Source organism: Staurois parvus, unplaced genomic scaffold (genome assembly GCF_062004578.1).
Source record: "Staurois parvus isolate SC_StPar_1 unplaced genomic scaffold, SC_StPar_1.0 ptg001976l, whole genome shotgun sequence".
NCBI lineage: Eukaryota > Metazoa > Chordata > Amphibia > Anura > Ranidae > Staurois > Staurois parvus.
Window position 1 is genome coordinate 10,001 of NW_028319772.1, and position 20,000 is coordinate 30,000.

At 50.5% G+C, this 20,000-nt stretch overlaps 1 protein-coding gene across 1 annotated transcript in view; it reads left to right on the forward strand.

Moving 5' to 3' along the window:
• The first annotated feature begins 4,348 nt into the window (after positions 1 to 4,348).
• Positions 4,349 to 20,000, forward strand: part of LOC149433114 (uncharacterized) — a 67,453-nt gene continuing 51,801 nt past the window's right edge. Inside the window, exons 1-2 of the mRNA XM_089664635.1 lie at positions 4,349 to 4,530; positions 14,065 to 14,166. Of these exons, the coding sequence (XP_089520761.1) occupies positions 4,435 to 4,530; positions 14,065 to 14,166 (198 nt within the window). The 5' untranslated portion in view covers positions 4,349 to 4,434. The remainder of the gene's footprint in view (positions 4,531 to 14,064; positions 14,167 to 20,000) is intronic.

Consider the following 20,000-nt stretch of genomic DNA (forward strand, 5'->3'; position numbering starts at 1 on the left):
GAGGGATAACCTCTAATGGCAATTGTCTAAGGGAGGACTTCCCTTGACTTTTGAAGGATCTCCTCTCACTTCTTGCTGTCCCTCAAGATTTTCATAACACTCATTTTTAAATATCCCATCCCCCCACCAATATCCCCAAATCCTGCACTTATCTGTTCATGTTGCAGAAAGATCTTCACTGGACGATCAACAGGGAGGTGCAAAGCCACCTCATGAAAAGTCACCCTGCAGTAGAACCCCATCCACCATTGGGACGAATGATGACCACCTTTTCATAGAAATGAATGGGAAATTTGCTGTGCATGTGTGGCCTGGAAATTCTTCAGCTGTGCTGCACATCGCACCACCCTGTACACTCTGCTGTATACTGTATACTCCACCCTGTACACCCTGCTGTATACTCTATACTCCGCCCTGTACACCCTGCTGTATACTCTATACTCCGCCCTGTACACCCTGCTGTATACTCTATACTCCGCCCTGTACACCCTGCTGTATACTCTATACTCCGCCCTGTACACCCTGCTGTATACTCTATACTCCGCCCTGTACACCCTGCTGTATACTCAATACTCCGCCCTGTACACTCTGCTGTATACTGTATACTCCGCCCTGTACACTCTGCTGTATACTCCGCCCTGTACACCCTGCTGTATACTCTACACTCCGCCCTGTACACCCTGCTGTATACTCTACACTCCGCCCTGTACACCCTGCTGTATACTCTACACTCCGCCCTGTACACCCTGCTGTATACTCTACACTCCGCCCTGTACACCCTGCTGTATACTCTACACTCCGCCCTGTACACCCTGCTGTATACTCTACACTCCGCCCTGTACACCCTGCTGTATACTCTACACTCCGCCCTGTACACCCTGCTGTATACTCTCTACTCCGCCCTGTACACCCTGCTGTATACTCTACACTCCGCCCTGTACACCCTGCTGTATACTCTACACTCCGCCCTGTACACCCTGCTGTATACTCTCTACTCCGCCCTGTACACCCTGCTGTATACTCTACACTCCGCCCTGTACACCCTGCTGTATACTCTATACTCCGCCCTGTACACTCTGCTGTATACTCTATACTCCGCCCTGTACACCCTGCTGTATACTCTCTACTCCGCCCTGTACACCCTGCTGTATACTGTATACTCCGCCCTGTACACTCTGCTGTATACTCTACACTCCGCCCCGTACACCCTGCTGTATACTCTACACTCCGCCCTGTACACCCTGCTGTATACTCTATACTCCGCCCTGTACACCCTGCTGTATACTCTATACTCCGCCCTGTACACCCTGCTGTATACTCTCTACTCCGCCCTGTACACCCTGCTGTATACTCTCTACTCCGCCCTGTACACTCTGCTGTATATTCTATACTCCACACTGAGCATCAGAATGGGGAAGAAAGGGGATTTAAGTGACTTAGAAGATGTCCTGGTTGTTGGTGCCAGACGGGCTGGTCTGATGATTTCGAAAACTGCTGATCTCCGGGGATTTTCCCGCACAACCATCTCTAGGGTTACAGAGAATGGTCCGAAAAAGAGAAAATATCCAGTGAGTGGCAGTTGTGTGGAGGAAAATGTCTTGTTGGGGTCAGAGATCAGAGGAGAATGGGCAGACTGGTTCTGATAGAAAGGCAATAGGAACTCCAATAACTCCTCGTTACACCCAAGGTATGCAGAATACCATCTCTTAATGCACAACACAGCCAAACTTGAAGCAGATGGGCTACAGCAGCAGAAGACCACACCGGGTGCCACTCCTGTCAGCTAAGAACAGGAAATGAAGGCTATAATTCAGACAGGATCACCAAAATTGGACAATATAAGATTGGAAGAACATTTCCTGGTCTTTTGAGTCTGGATTTCAGCCACGACATTCAGATGGTGGGGTCAGAATTTGGTGTAACCAATGTGAAAGCATGGATCCATCCTGCCTTGTATCAGTGGTTCAGGCTGGTGGTGGTGTCATGGTGTGGGGGATACATCCTGCCTGGTATCAATGGTTCAGGCTGGTGGTGGTGGTATCATGGTGTGGGGGATCCATCCTGCCTTGTATCAGTGGTTCAGGCTGGTGATGGTGGTGTCATGGTGTGGTGGATCCATCCTGCCTTGTATCAGTGGTTCAGGCTGGTGGTGGTGTCATGGTGTGGTGGATCCATCCTGCCTTGTATCAATGGTTCAGGCTGGTGGTGGTGGTGTCATGGTGTGGGGGATCCATCCTGCCTTGTATCACCAGTTCAGGCTGGTGGTGGTGTCATGGATCCATCCTGCCTTGTATCACTGGTTCAAGCTGGTGGTGGTGGTGTTATGGATCCATCCTTGTTCATATCAACAGTTCAGGCTGGTGGTGGTGGTGTCATGGTGTGGTGGATCCATCTTGCCTTGTATCAACGGTTCAGGCTGGTGGTGGTGGTGTCATGGTGTGGGAGATCCATCCTGCCTTGTATTACTGGTTCAGGCTGGTGGTGGTGTCATGGTGTGGTGGATCCATCCTGCCTTGTATCAGTGGTTCAGGCTGGTGATGGTGGTGTCATGGTGTGGTGGATCCATCCTGCCTTGTATCAATGGTTCAGGCTGGTGGTGGTGTCATGGTGTGGGGGATACATCCTGCCTGGTATCAATGGTTCAGGCTGGTGGTGGTGGTATCATGGTGTGGGGGATCCATCCTGCCTTGTATCAGTGGTTCAGGCTGGTGATGGTGGTGTCATGGTGTGGTGGATCCATCCTGCCTTGTATCAATGGTTCAGGCTGGTGGTGGTGTCATGGTGTGGGGGATCCATCCTGCCTTGTATCAATGATTCAGGCTGGTGGTGGGGGTGTCATGGTGTGGGGGATCCATCCTGCCTTGTATCACCAGTTCAGGCTGGTGGTGGAGTCATGGATCCATCCTGCCTTGTATCACTGGTTCAAGCTGGTGGTGGTGGTGTTATGGATCCATCCTTGTTCATATCAACAGTTCAGGCTGGTGGTGGTGGTGTCATGGTGTGGTGGATCCATCCTGCCTTGTATCAACGGTTCAGGCTGGTGGTGGTGGTGTCATGGTGTGGGAGACCCATCCTGCCTTGTATTACTGGTTCAGGCTGGTGGTGGTGTCATGGTGTGGTGGATCCTGCCTGTCATGGTGTGGGGGATCCATCCTGCCTTGTATTACTGGTTCAGGCTGGTAGTGGTGGTGTTATGGATCCATCCTTGTTCATATCAACAGTTCAGGCTGGTGGTGTCATGGTGTGGTGGATCCATCCTGCCTTGTATCAACAATACAGATCCCTTGCTGGTCTGGAAAGTGTCAGTCATGTCCATCCTTTCCCTCATACACATTGCATTCCTGCAGTCTTTCCTGATCTGATCTCTTAGATCTCTCACTATCTTTGTTGCCTGTCTCTGGATCTCATCAACATCTTTCTGTAGGTAAGGTCTCCAGAACTTCCATACCTGTGTGGAGACCCTCGTCTTCTTCCCATACAGACTGTCAGAGCCTGGGTTTGAACCTGGGTCTTCCACGGTGAGAGGTAATGTTTCTTCTCGCTGAGCCACCTGGAATGTTGGACAACTTCCTTGACAATTAGTTGGGTGATCCTACCTTGACCTTGTTTATCTTGGACCTTGAACCCCTTGCTCCTCCCATGAACTTCCTGATAAAAGCCATGTCTCTGCATTTCCTATTTGCCAGGTTATTGTGTGTTCTCCAGCCAATATCCCGCTTGTCTCTCCAGCTGCCATCTATACCTTCACTACCGACCTTTGGCTTGTTCCTGGACTACGATTCTGCCTCATCCTCATCTACTACCATTTGTGACCCACCCTTGGCTTGTGACTGACTCCGCTTCTGCTTGATCCCTAACCTGTTGGATCCGCTAGCGGTTACCGGCTTGCTCATTCCCTGGTGGGGTGATCCTGAGATCTGCGACCTGGTACCAACACGCAGCCAAATCCATCTCCACCATTAGGAGCTCTGGTGAATACCGGTTAATGCTTAGACCCCGCACCTCAGGTGAGCCTCCGTCATTCCCAGGGTGACCCGCCTGTGTACCTATCCTGCTGGTTTCAGGAAAGCCTTACACTGCTATAGCAACTGGTCTCTGAACCTGACCCAGACCGTGACACAGACCCCCCCCTCCCCCCCATAGAATCCTTCTCATTTTTTCCATCAGATCCAATCTAATAAACACTTTCTCCAACTTCTGCCATTTCCTGCCTCCGCTCTTCCCACCACCGATCCATTGTGAGGACAACTCAACTCTTCTCAATACGGAAACCAATCCCAATATAATGAATAGGGGAGGATTTAGGAAGGGGCTGGGGGGAGGGGACGAGTCATGTATAGGGAACTGCAATCAGCACGGTGAAGCAGACGGAGGGCGGGGGTCCCACATTGTACAACGTCTTTGCTGTAGTGAGGATCGGGCTGCGGGGCGGTTATGAGGACTCTGCTGATCTTGGGGGGTCTCGTTGTCGCTGTGCTGCTGGTGACCCCATCTAACGGTGAGCGGAGGGTGTCCCAGGATGGAGGAGAGGTGAGTTCCCGGGGGGATTGTACGGTGTGAGGGCTCTACACATCCAGGAACATTCCGTCCATCAGAAGACCTTCTATAGACACAGCTGTCCAACCAGACATGTCCATACACATCAATTCCTTCATATCACCGAGCAATGTCTGCAGACGTATACCGAGGACCATGTATGGATACGTATCTGTCCCGTATATATACGATGTCCGCAGACGTATACCGAGGACGATGTATGGATACGTATCTGTCCTGTATATATATACCATGTCTGCAGACGTATACCGAGGACCATGTATGGATACGTATCTGTCCCGTATATATATACCATGTCTGCAGACGTATACCGAGGACCATGTATGGATACGTATCTGTCCCGTATATATATGATGTCTGCAGACGTATACCGAGGACGATGTATGGATACGTATCCGTCCCGTATATATATGATGTCTGCAGACGTATACCGAGGACGATGTATGGATACGTATCTGTCCCATATATATACGATGTCCGCAGAGGTATACCGAGGACGATGTATGGATACGTATCTGTCCCGTATATATACGATGTCCGCAGACGTATACCGAGGACGATGTATGGATACGTATCCGTCCCGTATATATACGATGTCCGCAGAGGTATACCGAGGACGATGTATGGATACGTATCTGTCCTGTATATATACACGATGTCCGCAGACGTATACCGAGGACAATGTATGGATACGTATCTGTCCCGTATATATACCATGTCTGCAGACGTATACCGAGGACGATGTATGGATACGTATCTGTCCCGTATATATACCATGTCTGCAGACGTATACCGAGGACCATGTATGGATACGTATCTGTCCCGTATATATACCATGTCTGCAGACGTATACCGAGGACGATGTATGGATACGTATCTGTCCCGTATATATACCATGTCTGCAGACGTATACCGAGGACGATGTATGGATACGTATCCGTCCCGTATATATACGATGTCTGCAGACGTATACCGAGGACGATGTATGGATACGTATCCGTCCCGTATATATATGATGTCTGCAGACGTATACCGAGGACGATGTATGGATACGTATCTGTCCTGTATATATATACGATGTCTGCAGACGTATACCGAGGACGATGTATGGATACGTATCTGTCCCGTATATATACGATGTCTGCAGACGTATACCGAGGACGATGTATGGATACGTATCTGTCCTGTATATATACGATGTCTGCAGACGTATACCGAGGACGATGTATGGATACGTATCTGTCCCGTATATATACGATGTCTGCAGACGTATACCGAGGACGATGTATGGATACGTATCTGTCCCGTATATATACGATGTCTGCAGACGTATACCGAGGACGATGTATGGATACGTATCTGTCCCGTATATATACGATGTCTGCAGACGTATACCGAGGACGATGTATGGATACGTATCTGTCCCGTATATATACCATGTCTGCAGACGTATACCGAGGACGATGTATGGATACGTATCCGTCCCGTATATATACGATGTCTGCAGACGTATACCGAGGACGATGTATGGATACGTATCTGTCCCGTATATATACGATGTCCTGCAGACGTATACCGAGGACGATGTATGGATACGTATCTGTCCCGTATATATACCATGTCTGCAGACGTATACCGAGGACGATGTATGGATACGTATCCGTCCCGTATATATACGATGTCTGCAGACGTATACCGAGGACGATGTATGGATACGTATCTGTCCCGTATATATACGATGTCTGCAGACGTATACCGAGGACGATGTATGGATACGTATCTGTCCTGTATATATACCATGTCTGCAGATCTCTATAGAGGTTAGTAAAGGAATAGTCAACACCATGTTCTCTTCCTCTCATAATTGGACAGAGTACAGTTACAAAACAATCCAACACTCCAGGATGAGGATGACTCTGCTCTCCCAATTCCAGAAAATGTGTTGGGGACACACAATAGTTCTCCCCTCCCCCCACTGAGGCTTTTCAGGATTTTACATTCAAAACTAACCAAATAAGTGAAACTCTACATTCCCCCCCCCCCCCCTCCCCCCATCGGTCCCACATACCCCCTATAATACCCTTTATACCAGGAGACTCATTGTTTTGTCTGCAGTATGAGATCTATGGGGACGAGTCGCAACAGGTTATCATTTCCTTCCTGAGAAAGAAACTATTCTTATATTTATTTTACTCTTTAATGTGCAGAAATGCTGACACCTCTGTGGTTCTAACATGTTCTGTAGCGCTGTACAGAGATCACTAAGCCAGTCACATCAGTCTCTGTACCAGAGGAGCTGACACTCTAATGTCCCCTCCCCCCCAGTCCCATCAGTCTCTGTACCAGAGGAGCTTACACTCTAATGTCCCCTCCCCCCACAGTCCCATCAGTCTCTGTACCAGAGGAGCTTACACTCTAATGTCCCCTCCCCCACAGTCCCATCAGTCTCTGTACCAGAGGAGCTTACACTCTAATGTCCCCTCCCCCCCACAGTCCCATCAGTCTCTGTACCAGAGGAGCTTACACTCTAATGTCCCCTCTCCCACAGTCCCATCAGTCTCTGTACCGGAGGAGCTTACACTCTAATGTCCCCTCCCCCACAGTCCCATCAGTCTCTGTACAGAGGAGCTTACACTCTAATGTCCCCTCCCCCACAGTCCCATCAGTCTCTGCACCAGAGGAGCTGACACTCTAATGTCCCCTCCCCCACAGTCACACACTATTTATTATTACACATGTGTATAGCTCTGACATATACCACGGCACTGTAGTAAATGTCATTCTTTGCCCCCCAATAATATCCGCCTGACAACCAGAATAAAATACAGTAGCCAATTGCCCTCCAGAAGATTTACTCCCCCCTCCCCCCCCCCTTCCCTCTTGATAAGTCCTTTTTTTTTTTGCTGTTCAGCAATGCGCTACTTTGACTGGTAAGTGCGTGGACATGGAACTCTACCCAAACAAAATTTACATCCTTTTTTTCCCCCACAAATAGAGCTTTCTTCTGGTGGTATTTGATCACCCCCGCTCACACATGCCATGGGTATATATTGGAATAACACCCCAAAACACATTCTGCCATGTCTCCCGAGTATGGGGGTACCACATGTACTTTTTGGCAGCCTATCCACATACAGGACCCCAAAATCCAGTGACCTCCTCCAGGCTTTCAAAGGGCATTTTTCCTGTATCACTTCCCCAATACCTATCAGTTTTGGAGGCTCTGAAATGCCAGGATACCCACATGGAGGAAAAACATACCGGGCACTTCTACCCCCTTCCTGCCTACCGGGCGCTTCTACCCCCTTCCTGCCTGCCGGGCGCTTCTACCCCCTTCCTGCCTGCCGGGCGCTTCTACCCCCTTCCTGCCTGCCGGGCGCTTCTACCCCCTTCCTGCCTGCCGGGCGCTTCTACCCCCTTCCTGCCTACAGGACACTTCTACCCCCTTCCTGCCTACAGGGCACTTCTACCCCCTTCCTGCCTACCGGGCACTTCTACCCCCTTCCTGCCTACAGGATACTTCTACCCCCTTCCTGCCTACCGGGCACTTCTACCCCCTTCCTGCCTACAGGATACTTCTACCCCCTTCCTGCCTACAGGGCACTTCTACCCCCTTCCTGCCTACCGGGCACTTCTACCCCCTTCCTGCCTACCGGGCACTTCTACCCCCTTCCTGCCTACAGGGCACTTCTACCCCCTTCCTGCCTACCGGGCACTTCTACCCCCTTCCTGCCTACCGGGCACTTCTACCCCCTTCCTGCCTACAGGACACTTCTACCCCCTTCCTGCCTACAGGACACTTCTACCCCCTTCCTGCCTACAGGACACTTCTACCCCCTTCCTGCCCACCGGGCACTTCTACCCCCTTCCTGCCTACCGGGCACTTCTACCCCCTTCCTGCCTACAGGACACTTTTACCCCCTTCCTGCCTACAGGGCGCTTCTACCCCCTTCCTGCCTACAGGGCGCTTCTACCCCCTTCCTGCCCACCAGACACTTTTACCCCCTTCCTGCCTACCGGGCGCTTCTACCCCCTTCCTGCCTACAGGGCGCTTCTACCCCCTTCCTGCCCACCAGACACTTTTACCCCCTTCCTGCCTACAGGGCGCTTCTACCCCCTTCCTGCCTACAGGGCGCTTCTACCCCCTTCCTGCCCACCAGACACTTTTACCCCCTTCCTGCCTACCGGGCGCTTCTACCCCCTTCCTGCCTACAGGGCGCTTCTACCCCCTTCCTGCCCACCAGACACTTTTACCCCCTTCCTGCCTACAGGGCACTTCTACCCCCTTCCTGCAGGGCACTTCTACCCCCTTCCTGCCTACAGGGCACTTCTACCCCCTTCCTGCAGGGCACTTCTACCCCCTTCCTGCCTACAGGGCACTTCTACCCCCTTCCTGCCTACAGGGCACTTCTACCCCCTTCCTGCCTACAGGGCACTTCTACCCCCTTCCTGCCTACAGGGCACTTCTACCCCCTTCCTGACCAGGCCAATTTCCAGCTTTCAGCGCTGTTGCACTTTGACAATTGCGCGGTCATGCAACACTGTACCCATACGAAATTTTTAGCATTTTTTTTTGTGACAGAGCTTTATTTTGGTGGTATTTAATCACCTCAGAGTTTTTTTTCTTAGTTTTTGTTATAAAATTTTGTAAATAAGTGCTTTTTCTCCTTCACTGATGTGCGCTAATGAGGCTGTAGTGATGGACACTGATGAGGAGGCACTGTTGGGCATTGACAGGGATCACTGATGGGCACTGATAGGTGGCACTGACTGGCACTGGGTGACACTGAAGGGCAGCTCAGATGGGCACTGATATGTGGCACTGTTCAGCACTGACAGCTGGCACTTCTGGGGCCACACTGATCATCAGGGCACACTGATCATCAGTGCCCTGATGATCAGTGTACATGTCCCCTCTGCGGAATGCTGATTACCGGCTCTCCGCTCCTCTCCTCTGTCAGCGTGACAGCTCGTGGGGAGAGAAATGCCAATAACCGGCATTTCCCTGTTTACATGTGATCAGCTGTGACTGGACACAGCTGATCACATGACCGAGCTGACATCTTTGGCTCTTTCCGTGGATCGGTGATCCGCTGTGTCTGAGGGACACAGTGCACCGCCGATCGCCGCGCTCCCGGGGCCGCGCATGCGTGGTGAGAATGGAAGGACATCAAAAGACAGCCTATCAGAATGAGAGAACCACCTTGCGTCCGTCATTGGACTATATGGCGGGCGGGAGGCGGCTAAAAACATTCTTCCCAAATATATTGCCATATCCTCCACTCACTCTGATGGACGCCGTCCTCCCACTCACTCTGATGGACGCCGTCCTCCCACTCACTCTGATGGACGCCGTCCTCCCACTCACTCTGATGGACGCCGTCCTCCCACTCACTCTGATGGACGCCGTCCTCCCACTCACTCTGATGGACGCCGTCCTCCCACTCACTCTGATGGACGCCGTCCTCCCACTCACTCTGATGGACACAGTCCTCCATGGTCCTCCACTCACTCTGATGGACACAGTCCTCCATGGTCCTCCACTCACTCTGATGGACACGGTCCTCCCACTCACTCTGATGGACACGGTCCTCCATGGTCCTCCACTCACTCTGATGGACACAGTCCTCCCACTCACTCTGATGGACACAGTCCTCCATGGTCCTCCACTCACTCTGATGGACACGGTCCTCCCACTCACTCTGATGGACACAGTCCTCCATGGTCCCCCACTCACTCTGATGGGAATACATTAGACCTTGTTTTCTCCCATCTTTGCACTCCCTACAACCTCACAAACACCCCCTTTCCTCTCTCTGATCACAATCTCATCACCTTCACAGTCTCCTCGTCTTCAAACACCTATCCCTCCAAGCAGCAAACAATTACCTGCAGAAACCTTCACAACTTGAACCCGGCTCCTTTCCACTCTGCAACTGACCAACTCTATGACAGAATCTCTCCCCTTTCCTGACCTGGCCACTGCTGTCTACAACAGTTCACTGTCATCCACATTAGACTCACTTGTTCCTCTAACAACACGAAGCATCAGGCCCCGACCAATACAACCGTGGCAGACTGACCACACCAGACATCTTAAACGACATAGTCGTGCGATGGAGCGATTGTGGCATAAAACCAAATCCCAGCAAGCATTCATCCAATACAAATCTGCTTTCTTAACATACAATTCCTCCCTCCATGCTGCCAAACAAGACGACTTTGTCACTCTCATCAATACCTTGTCATCCAGTCCTCGTCGTCTCTTCTCTACTTTTAACTCTTTACTTTCTCCACCTCCACCCAGCACCTCACTCACCACTCACGAGATTGCAAATCATTTCAAAAGCAAGACTGACGCAATCCGTAGGGACATCACCACTGCACAGACATCCATCCCACTTAGCATACCCTATACTAAACCTCCCTCAACACTTTCTTCTTCTGACTTTCTACTACCGAAGAGGTCACTAAGGTTTTCTTAGAATCCCATCTCACTACCTGCCCCCTGGATCCTGTCCCTTCACAACTACTACGGTCTCCCTCTTCTTCCATCCTACGCTCCCTCACTCACATCTTCAATCTCTCCCTCTCTACTGGTGCCTTCCCCTCCTCTCTAAAGCATGCACACATCACTCCCATACTTAACAAGCCCTCCCTGGACCCCACCAACCTGAACTTCTTAAGACCCATCTCCCTGCTACCCTTTTCCTCTAAACTCCTAGAACGCTTAGTCTACAATCACCGGAGCTCCTCCCTCAACAACCTTCTTCACCCTTCACAGTCTGGCTTTCACTCACTCCACTCCACTGAAACTGCCCTACTAAACCTCACTAATGATCTACTAACTGCTATAACCAATGGCCACCGCTCCGTACTCATCCCAACCAATGGCCACCGCTCCGTACTCATCCCAACCAATGGCCACCGCTCCGTACTCATCCCAACCAATGGCCACCGCTCCGTACTCATCCCAACCAATGGCCACCGCTCCGTACTCATCCCAACCAATGGCCACCGCTCCGTACTCATCCCAACCAATGGCCACCGCTCCGTACTCATCCCAACCAATGGCCACCGCTCCTTACTCACCCCAACCAATGGCCACCACTCCTTACTCACCCCAACCAATGGCCACTACTCCTTACTCACCCCAACCAATGGCCACTACTCCTTACTCACCCCAACCAATGGCCACTACTTTATGCCGACAACACGCAAATCTATCTTTCTACCCCTCACCTCACCCCTTCAGTCTCCTCCTCACCTCACCCCTTCAGTCTCCTCTCGCATTAATAACCTACTAAGTGACATATCAGCATGGATGTCACTCCACTTCCTCAAACTCAATCTTTCCAAAACTGAGCTCCTAGTATTCCCCCCAGCCCGCGCCCCCTCCACTGACTTCATCAAGATCAATAACACAATCATCAGTCCCTCCCCCCATGCCAGGGTACTAGATGTAATCCTAGACTCCCATTTGTCCTTTCAGCCCCAGATCCAATCACTGTCCAAATCTTGTAGACTTCACCTCCGCAACATCTCCAAGACACACCCGTTCCTAACCTCGGAAACCACTAAGCAACTTATTCACTCCCTTGTTATCTCTCACCTTGACTATTGTAACTCCCTCCTCATTGACCGACCTCATCGCAGGCTATCCCCTCTTCAGTCTATCATGAATACTGCTGCCAGACTCATCCACCTTACTAACCGTTCCATATATGCCATCCCTCCACTGGCCTCCACTCGGTGTCCTCCACCCCTCTCTGCCAATCCCTCCACTGGCCTCCACTCAGTGTCCTCCACCCCCCTCTGCCAATCCCTCCACTGGCCTCCACTCGGTGTCCTCCACCCCCCTCTGCCAATCCCTCCACTGGCCTCCACTCGGTGTCCTCCACCCCTCTCTGCCAATCCCTCCACTGGCCTCCACTCAGTGTCCTCCACCCCCCTCTGCCAATCCCTCCACTGGCCTCCACTCGGTGTCCTCCACCCCTCTCTGCCAATCCCTCCACTGGCCTCCACTCAGTGTCCTCCACCCCTCTCTGCCAATCCCTCCACTGGCCTCCACTCAGTGTCCTCCATCCCTCTCTGCCAATCCCTCCACTGGCTTCCTATTGCCCAACGAATAAAATTCAAAACATTACCAATAACATATAAAACAATTTATAACACTGCCCAAAATTACATCACCGATCTTGTCTCTAAATATTACCCAAATCATACTCTCCGCTCCTCGCAAGACCTCCTACTCTCTAGCTCCCTTGTCTCCTTCTCCCATGCTCGTCTCCAGGACTTCTCCAGGGCTTCCCCCATCCTCTGGCACTCTCTACCCCAATTTATCAGACTGTCGCCTACTCTGCTCACTTTTAGGCGATCTCTGAAAACCGATCTCTGCAGGGAAGCCTATCCTGCCCTCAGCTAATAATGGAATCTTCCCAGGAGGGAGGTGCCCTGGGGGTAGATATTTCCCAGGAGGGAGGTGCCCTGGGGGTAGATCATTCTCAAAAGACTTGGTGCCTTTGGCGAAGATCTTTGTCTGATGACTTAATGACTTGGGGGTAGATCCTTTTTGGGAGGCTTGGTACCTTGGGGGGAGGGTAGACCTTTCTGATGAAGCTTGGTGCCTTGGGGTAGATCTTTCCTAGAGGGGGGTACCCTGGGGATAGATCATTCTCAGGAGACTTGGTGCCTTTGGGGTAGATCTTTGTCAGATGGCTTAATGGCTAGGGGGTAGATCCTTTTTAGGAGGCTTGGTAACCTGGGGGTAGACCTTTTTCACAAAGCTTGGAGCTGTGGGTTAGTCATTTGTCAGGAGGCTTGGTGACTTGGGGTAGATCTTTTTAGGGAGACTTGGTTCCTTGGAGATAGCCATTTCTCTGGAGGCTTGGTGCCCTGGGGGTTTAACTTTCTCAGGGAACTTTATGCCTTAGAGGTAGATCTTTCTAAGGAGGCTTGGTGCCTTGGTGGTATATCTTTCTCAGGAGGCTTGGTTACTAGGGGTAGATCACTTTTGGGAGGTTTGGTGCCTTGGAGGTAGTTTTTGCTCTGGAGGATTTGTGCTCTGGAGGTATAACTTTCTCAGGGGGCTTGATGCCTTGGTGGTGTATCTTTCTAAGGAGGCTTATTGCCTTGGGGTAGATCTTTTTTGAGGCTTGGTGCCTTGAAGGTTGCCATTTCTCTGGATGCTGTGTGCCTTGGGGGTATAACTTTCTTAGGGGGCTTGTTGTTTTCCTGGCAGATCTTTCTAAGGAGGCTTGGTGCCCTGTGGATAGATCATTCTCTGTATTGTCTCTCACCAGCTTTGATTAGGTTATCTTTATGCTTCCCGGTAACTCAGCACTTGTTTCTGCCCTCGTGGGACTGTCTACAACATGCTGTAATCTCTTATATAAAATGGTGTCCAATTCCTGAAACCACTTCCATATAAACTCTGCTCAGTAGATGGTTCTTCCTGGATTAGAACAAATATTGAACTCATGGGGTGGATCTTATTGTCTTTTTCAGAAAGGAACCTCCAATCTGAGAGAGTTCATTGGCCAAAATGAAGATGGAAGAGCTAATGGGTTTGATGTGGATTCTTCCTTGGTCCATCTGCAGTCCAAGAGAGTAAGTAATGGTCTATTTCCTTTATAGTCCTTAAAATGTTTTACAAAACAACTAAAAGAGTTCTCATCGTGCTGCAAAATTAGAATTGTGTTGGTTACATGTCTCCAGTTCTATGGGTTTTTTAACATTGTTTTCCCTTGAAATGTTCCTGGTTCTCAACATGAACCAGCTGTACAATAGTGTTCCTCTTTCTCTAAACACTGGGGTGATCTACTCAACTTTGAACTTAGACATAAAGATTCTGGTGAAAATCCTAGTTACTAGACTTAATCTTTATCTAGGTCATCACATCCGTAAAGGACCAGGTTGGCTTTGTGTCATTGAAAGGAGGGAGTGATAATGTACGCTGGGCAAGGCAGCTTATCCACCTCACCAGTACTTGGTTGGTGGCATCTATGCTACTTTCTCTCAATGTGTGTAAACCAGTTGACACCCTTTCTTGGAAATACAGGCTCTTTGTTCTTCGTAAATGGGACCTTGGAGAACATGGTATGCTCCACGATCAAGGCCCTATATCCTCAGCTGACAGCCACAATAAAATATGCTGGATACACCTCTGACTCCCTTCTAATAAGCTGAGGCACCAGACAGGGTGTCAGGTACTGTCCACGGCAGGCGTTCTGGAAGATCTGGCATTTCTGCCAATACTCTGCATGGCCACAGAAGTACACATTAGCCTCAGTCTGGTGCCAGATGGCCTTTATAAGGAGGTTCATCACTTCCCCTGGTTGCTGGATGATCTCTAGCTCCCCGTGCCCTGTTCCTGGTTCCTGATCCTGTGGTTCTGACTTGTGATTTCCTGTTACCGACTTGGCTTGCTCCTGGACCTGTCTACTCCTGATTTACCCCTGACCTGACCTCGGCTTGGCTTACAGATGCTCTCTCGCGCTCTCTCTCGCTCGCTCCTTTGTGAATGACCTTGGCTATCCCATCTGACTACATCTACTCTGATTCCCACCTTGGCTTGAACCGACTACCCAGTAAACATCCAAATCCCGGAAGGGCTTGCATACCATGTACAGGCGCCTCCTGTCTGCAGACCAGCGGTGCTTTTGAGTGGACCGCCAACCAGTACTCCTACAGGCGACCTGTGCAACTTTGGGCCTGACTCCCGCTGTCCCACTCTCAGGGGAGTCCGGAACTTAGCCGCACGGGAAGCCCTCTCTCCATTGGCCTCCATCACCAGGTACATGATACAGGGTTGCTCTTTATCCCCAATATTATTTATCTTCGCCCTTGAACCTCTTGCTGCCACCATTCAGGAACACCCAGATACTCGGGGTCTAGAATTCACAGGTGTTCGTAGATGACGTTCTTCTCCACCTCTCTACTCCACATACCACCTTGCCCAATATATTTACCACCCTCTCGGCTTTTGCTGCTATCTCAAATCTCCAAGTCAATGAAGCAACATCCAAAGCCTTACATTTGAATCTGAACTCCCGTGTTCTTCATCAGATTCAAGAAAACTATAACTTCACCTGGTCCACCTCCCTGCCGTATTTGGGTATTGATCTCACCTTTTCCTTTGTCTTGCTATACAAGGCTAATTATTCCCACTTTTTTTTGTTTTTTTGCAGAATTCCCTTCTTGCCTCCTGTATACATTGCTGCTGTCTTGGTTTGGTAGCATTCATGTACTAAACATGACTTTATTGCATAAACTTCTATATTTCAGCCCCCCAATTCTAATCCCCATTCATAGATTGTGCATTGAAGAAAGGAAAAGTCTGAATTTTTTTGACACCACCGTAGGCTGAGGCTAGAGGCTGCAGTATTGTCTCACCGCCGAATGGCAGGTGGCCTAGCAGTCCCATAATTAAAACCGTATTTTACCAAAGCCCAAATTGCAGCACTGGCATCATTGAATATTTCTCATTAATGGCCTCTCTGGACCCACCTTACCATCGTAGAAGGCACTCCATCCCCAATATAACTTAATATGGTAGTGAGCTCTTATTGATCCTCAACTTGGGGTTCCTCAGGGCGCGGGGTCTAAGCCCCAGCCTGCTTCTTCACCAGAGCCCCTGATGGTGGGGATGGACTTGTAGCAAGCTGTGACCAGGTTGCGGCCCCAGGTACGCCCAGCTGAGGTTAATGAGACCGCTCGCGGGAACAGAGTAAAATGGGAGGAGACAAACGGAAATCCGATAGACTAGCTGAAGTCAGGACTGGCGGAAAACAAGCAAGGTCAGAGAACGAAGCCGGGGTCGGTTCACGAGTAGTCAGTGCAGGATACAGGCAATAGCACCATACAGGTGCTCCGACAACTAGGAAGCTGCTCAGGCAAAGTGGCCTAGTCTGAGCATGTCTTATATAGGCAGGCAAACAAGGAGGCGGGACAGGAAGTGATGGAAGGGAAGGTAATAAAACCCAGAGGACAGCAGATGACGCCCATAGGTGAGCACAGACAAACCACACATGTGAAAGGGATCAGGAACAGCACTGCAGCAAGGAGGTAAGAACACAAAACAGGCTAACTTGTGACAAATATGGCTTCCTCCTCAGCAAAGACCCCCCCCCATAAATACTTCCACTGTGCGACTTTCCTTAAGACAATGGCATCTGGTGAAATATTCTATCAATTTGATTTCAACTCATCTCCTTCTCTTGGGAATCCGACATAATTCCTGTATGAGAACCTACAAGCCCCTCAGGGGTGGCAACTAAAAGGTGATAAATAGGTACAGCATATGATCCATTAACAACTAAGGGATCCCTTCAATATGTCAGAGAACATTGGAAATTGCATCAAAACGCTTACTGAGCAACGCACAGATCGCTCGATGCACTTAACTCCATTTGAGAATTGCTGCATAAAATATCCCCATTCTAGGGATCTTCTTTCTGCTCTATGTACGGCCCTCAAAGATTCCAGAGGCTCATCAAAGCTCCAATGTATGGGCCAATGGGACAGGGACCTTGTGGAATTTCTAGACCACAGGGACCTTGTGGAATACCTAGACCATGCCGACTGGAGTATGGTGTAACGTAACCAACCCAGACTGCACCTGAGTACTTCCCTTAGACTTCCACTTCCCCATCCGAACACCGACCACAAACACCACAGCCGACCAACCAAGACTAGATGACACCAGTCTTGAAGTAAACCAGGAAATAGACCTGTTTATTTGAACACAGATACAAGATATTGTCTGGGTCAGGTTCAGAGACCAGTTACAGCAGTTGTAAGGCTTACCTGAAACCAGCAGGATTGGTACACAGGCGGGTCACCCTGGGAATGACGCAGGCTCACCTGAGGTGCGGGGTCTAAGCATCCACCGGTCTTCCCCAGAGCTCCTAATGGTGGAGATGGATTGGGCTGCGTGTGAATGCCAGGTCGCAGATCTCAGGATCACCCCACCAGGGAATGAGTAGGCTGGAAACCAAAAGCGGATCCAACAGAAGCGGAGTCAGTCACAAGCCAAGGGTCGGTCACCAATGGTAGTAGATAGGATGAGGCAGAATCGTAGTCAGTAGCCAGCCAAAGGTCGGTAACGTAGATGAAGACGGCAGCAGGACCAGTAAGCGGGATATTGGCTGGGAAGGCACAATAATCTGGCAACCAGGAAGTGCAGAGACGTGGCTTTTATAGGAAGTTCATGGGAGGAGCAAGGAGTTCAAGGTTCAAGACAAAACAGGGCAAAGGCAGGATCATCCAAAGAATTGTCAAGGGAGCTGTCCAGCATTCCAGGTGGCTCAGTGAGAAGGAACACTGTCTCTCACCGCAGAAGGCCCAGGTTCGATTCCAGGCTCTGGCAGATATATACACTCAGGGGACAACCCCCCCCCTTCCTGCATAATGACATAATGGGCGGGGCAATCTACATTTAATAACAAGAGACACACACAGGTATTTAAACTTCACACCAGCAGACAGTCCCATCAGGAGGGAGGGCTGCTGGAGACGCCCCCCACATGCAACCACATGACATTAAATAATCGACAACCCCCCCCACCCCACCGATCTCCTCCTAGACATGTCTACACAGTCAGGCAAAGCTCCCCCCCCCCCTTCCTGCATAATGGGCGGGGCAATCTACATTTAATAACAAGAGACACACACAGGTATTTAAACTTCACACCAGCAGACAGTCCCATCAGGAGGGAGGGCTGCTGGAGACCCCGCCACATGCAACCACATGACATTAAATAATCAACAACCCCCCCCACCCCACCGATCTCCTCCTAGACATGTCTACACAGTCAGGCAAAGCTCCCCCCCCCCCCTTCCTGCATAATGGGCGGGGCAATCTACATTTAGTAACAAGAGACACACACAGGTATTTAAACTTCACACCAGCAGACAGTCCCATCAGGAGGGAGGGCTGCTGGAGACCCCGCCACATGCAACCACATGACATTAAATAATCAACAACCCCCCCCACCCCCACCCCACCGATCTCCTAGACATGTCTACACAGTCAGGCAAAGCTCCCCCAATATTAGGACATTCCCCCTGTACCCCTAACAGGCACAGGGTGACTTACACATAAGAGGGATATGGGAAGCTGAGACAGGGGTCTCCCCACCTCTCCAAAGTGAGCTGTGTTCCATGGGCCCCCTCCTCAAAGTGACTCCCGTTATATTTTTTATATATATGGGCAGAAGTTTCAGTATGAAGCCAGGAATATGGGAACATGACCCCGGACCAGGCAGAGGAAAGTTCAATATTAATTTATAGAAAGTACACTCCTCAAAAAAATGAAAGTTACACTTTGTAATCCGAGTCGCATGAAGTCAATGAACCTCCTGGGATATGGATATGGTCAGGGAAGTCGTAAAGGGGGTTGTTCATCAGTTTCAGCTGCTTTGGTGTTCATGAAATTAACAGGGGCACTGGATGGGCAACAATGAGACGACCCCCAAAACACAAATGGTTTTACAGATGGAGGTCACTGACATTTTTTCCCTACTCATCCTTTCTGTTTTTCACTAGTTTTGCATTTGGCTCGGGTCAGTGTCACTACTGGTAGCATGAGGCCATACCTGGACCCTACAGAGGTTGTACAGGCAGTCCAACTCCTTCAGGATGTCACATCAATACCTGCCATTGCCAGAAGGTTTGCTGTGTCTCCCAGCACAGTCTCAAGAGCATGGAGGAGATTCCAGGAGACAGGCAGTTCCTCTAGGAGGGCTGGACAGGGCCGTAGAAGGTCCTTAACCCATCAGCAGGACCGGTATCTGCTCCTTTGTACAAGGAGGAACAGGATGAGCCCTGCCAGAGCCCTACAAAATGACCTCCAGCAGGCCACTGGTGTGAATGTCTCTGACCAATCAGAAACAGACTTAATGAGGGTGGCCTGAGGGCCCGACATCCTCTAGTGGGCCCTGTGCTCACTGCCCGGCACCATAGAGCTGGCTTGGCATTGGCCATTGAACCCCAGAATTGGCAGGTCCACCACTGGCACCCTGTGCTTTTCACAGATGAGAGCAGGTTTCCCCTGAGCACATGTGACAGACGTGAAAGGGTCTGGAGAAGCCGTGGAGAACATTCTGCTGCCTGTAACATGGTTCAGCATGACCGTTGTGGTGGTGGGTCAGTGATGGTCTGGGGGGGCATCTCCATGGAGGGACACACAGACCTCTACAGGCTAGACAATGGCACCCTGACTGCCATTAGGTATGGGGATGAAATACTTGGACCCATTGTCAGACCCTACGCTGGTGCAGGGGGTCCTGGGTTCCTCCTGGTGCAGTGGGTCCTGGGTTCCTCCTGGTGCAGTGGGTCCTGGGTTCCTCCTGGTGCGGTGGGTCCTGGGTTCCTCCTGGTGCAGTGGGTCCTGGGTTCCTCCTGGCAATGCCCGGCCTTATGTGGGGAGAGTGTGCAGGCAG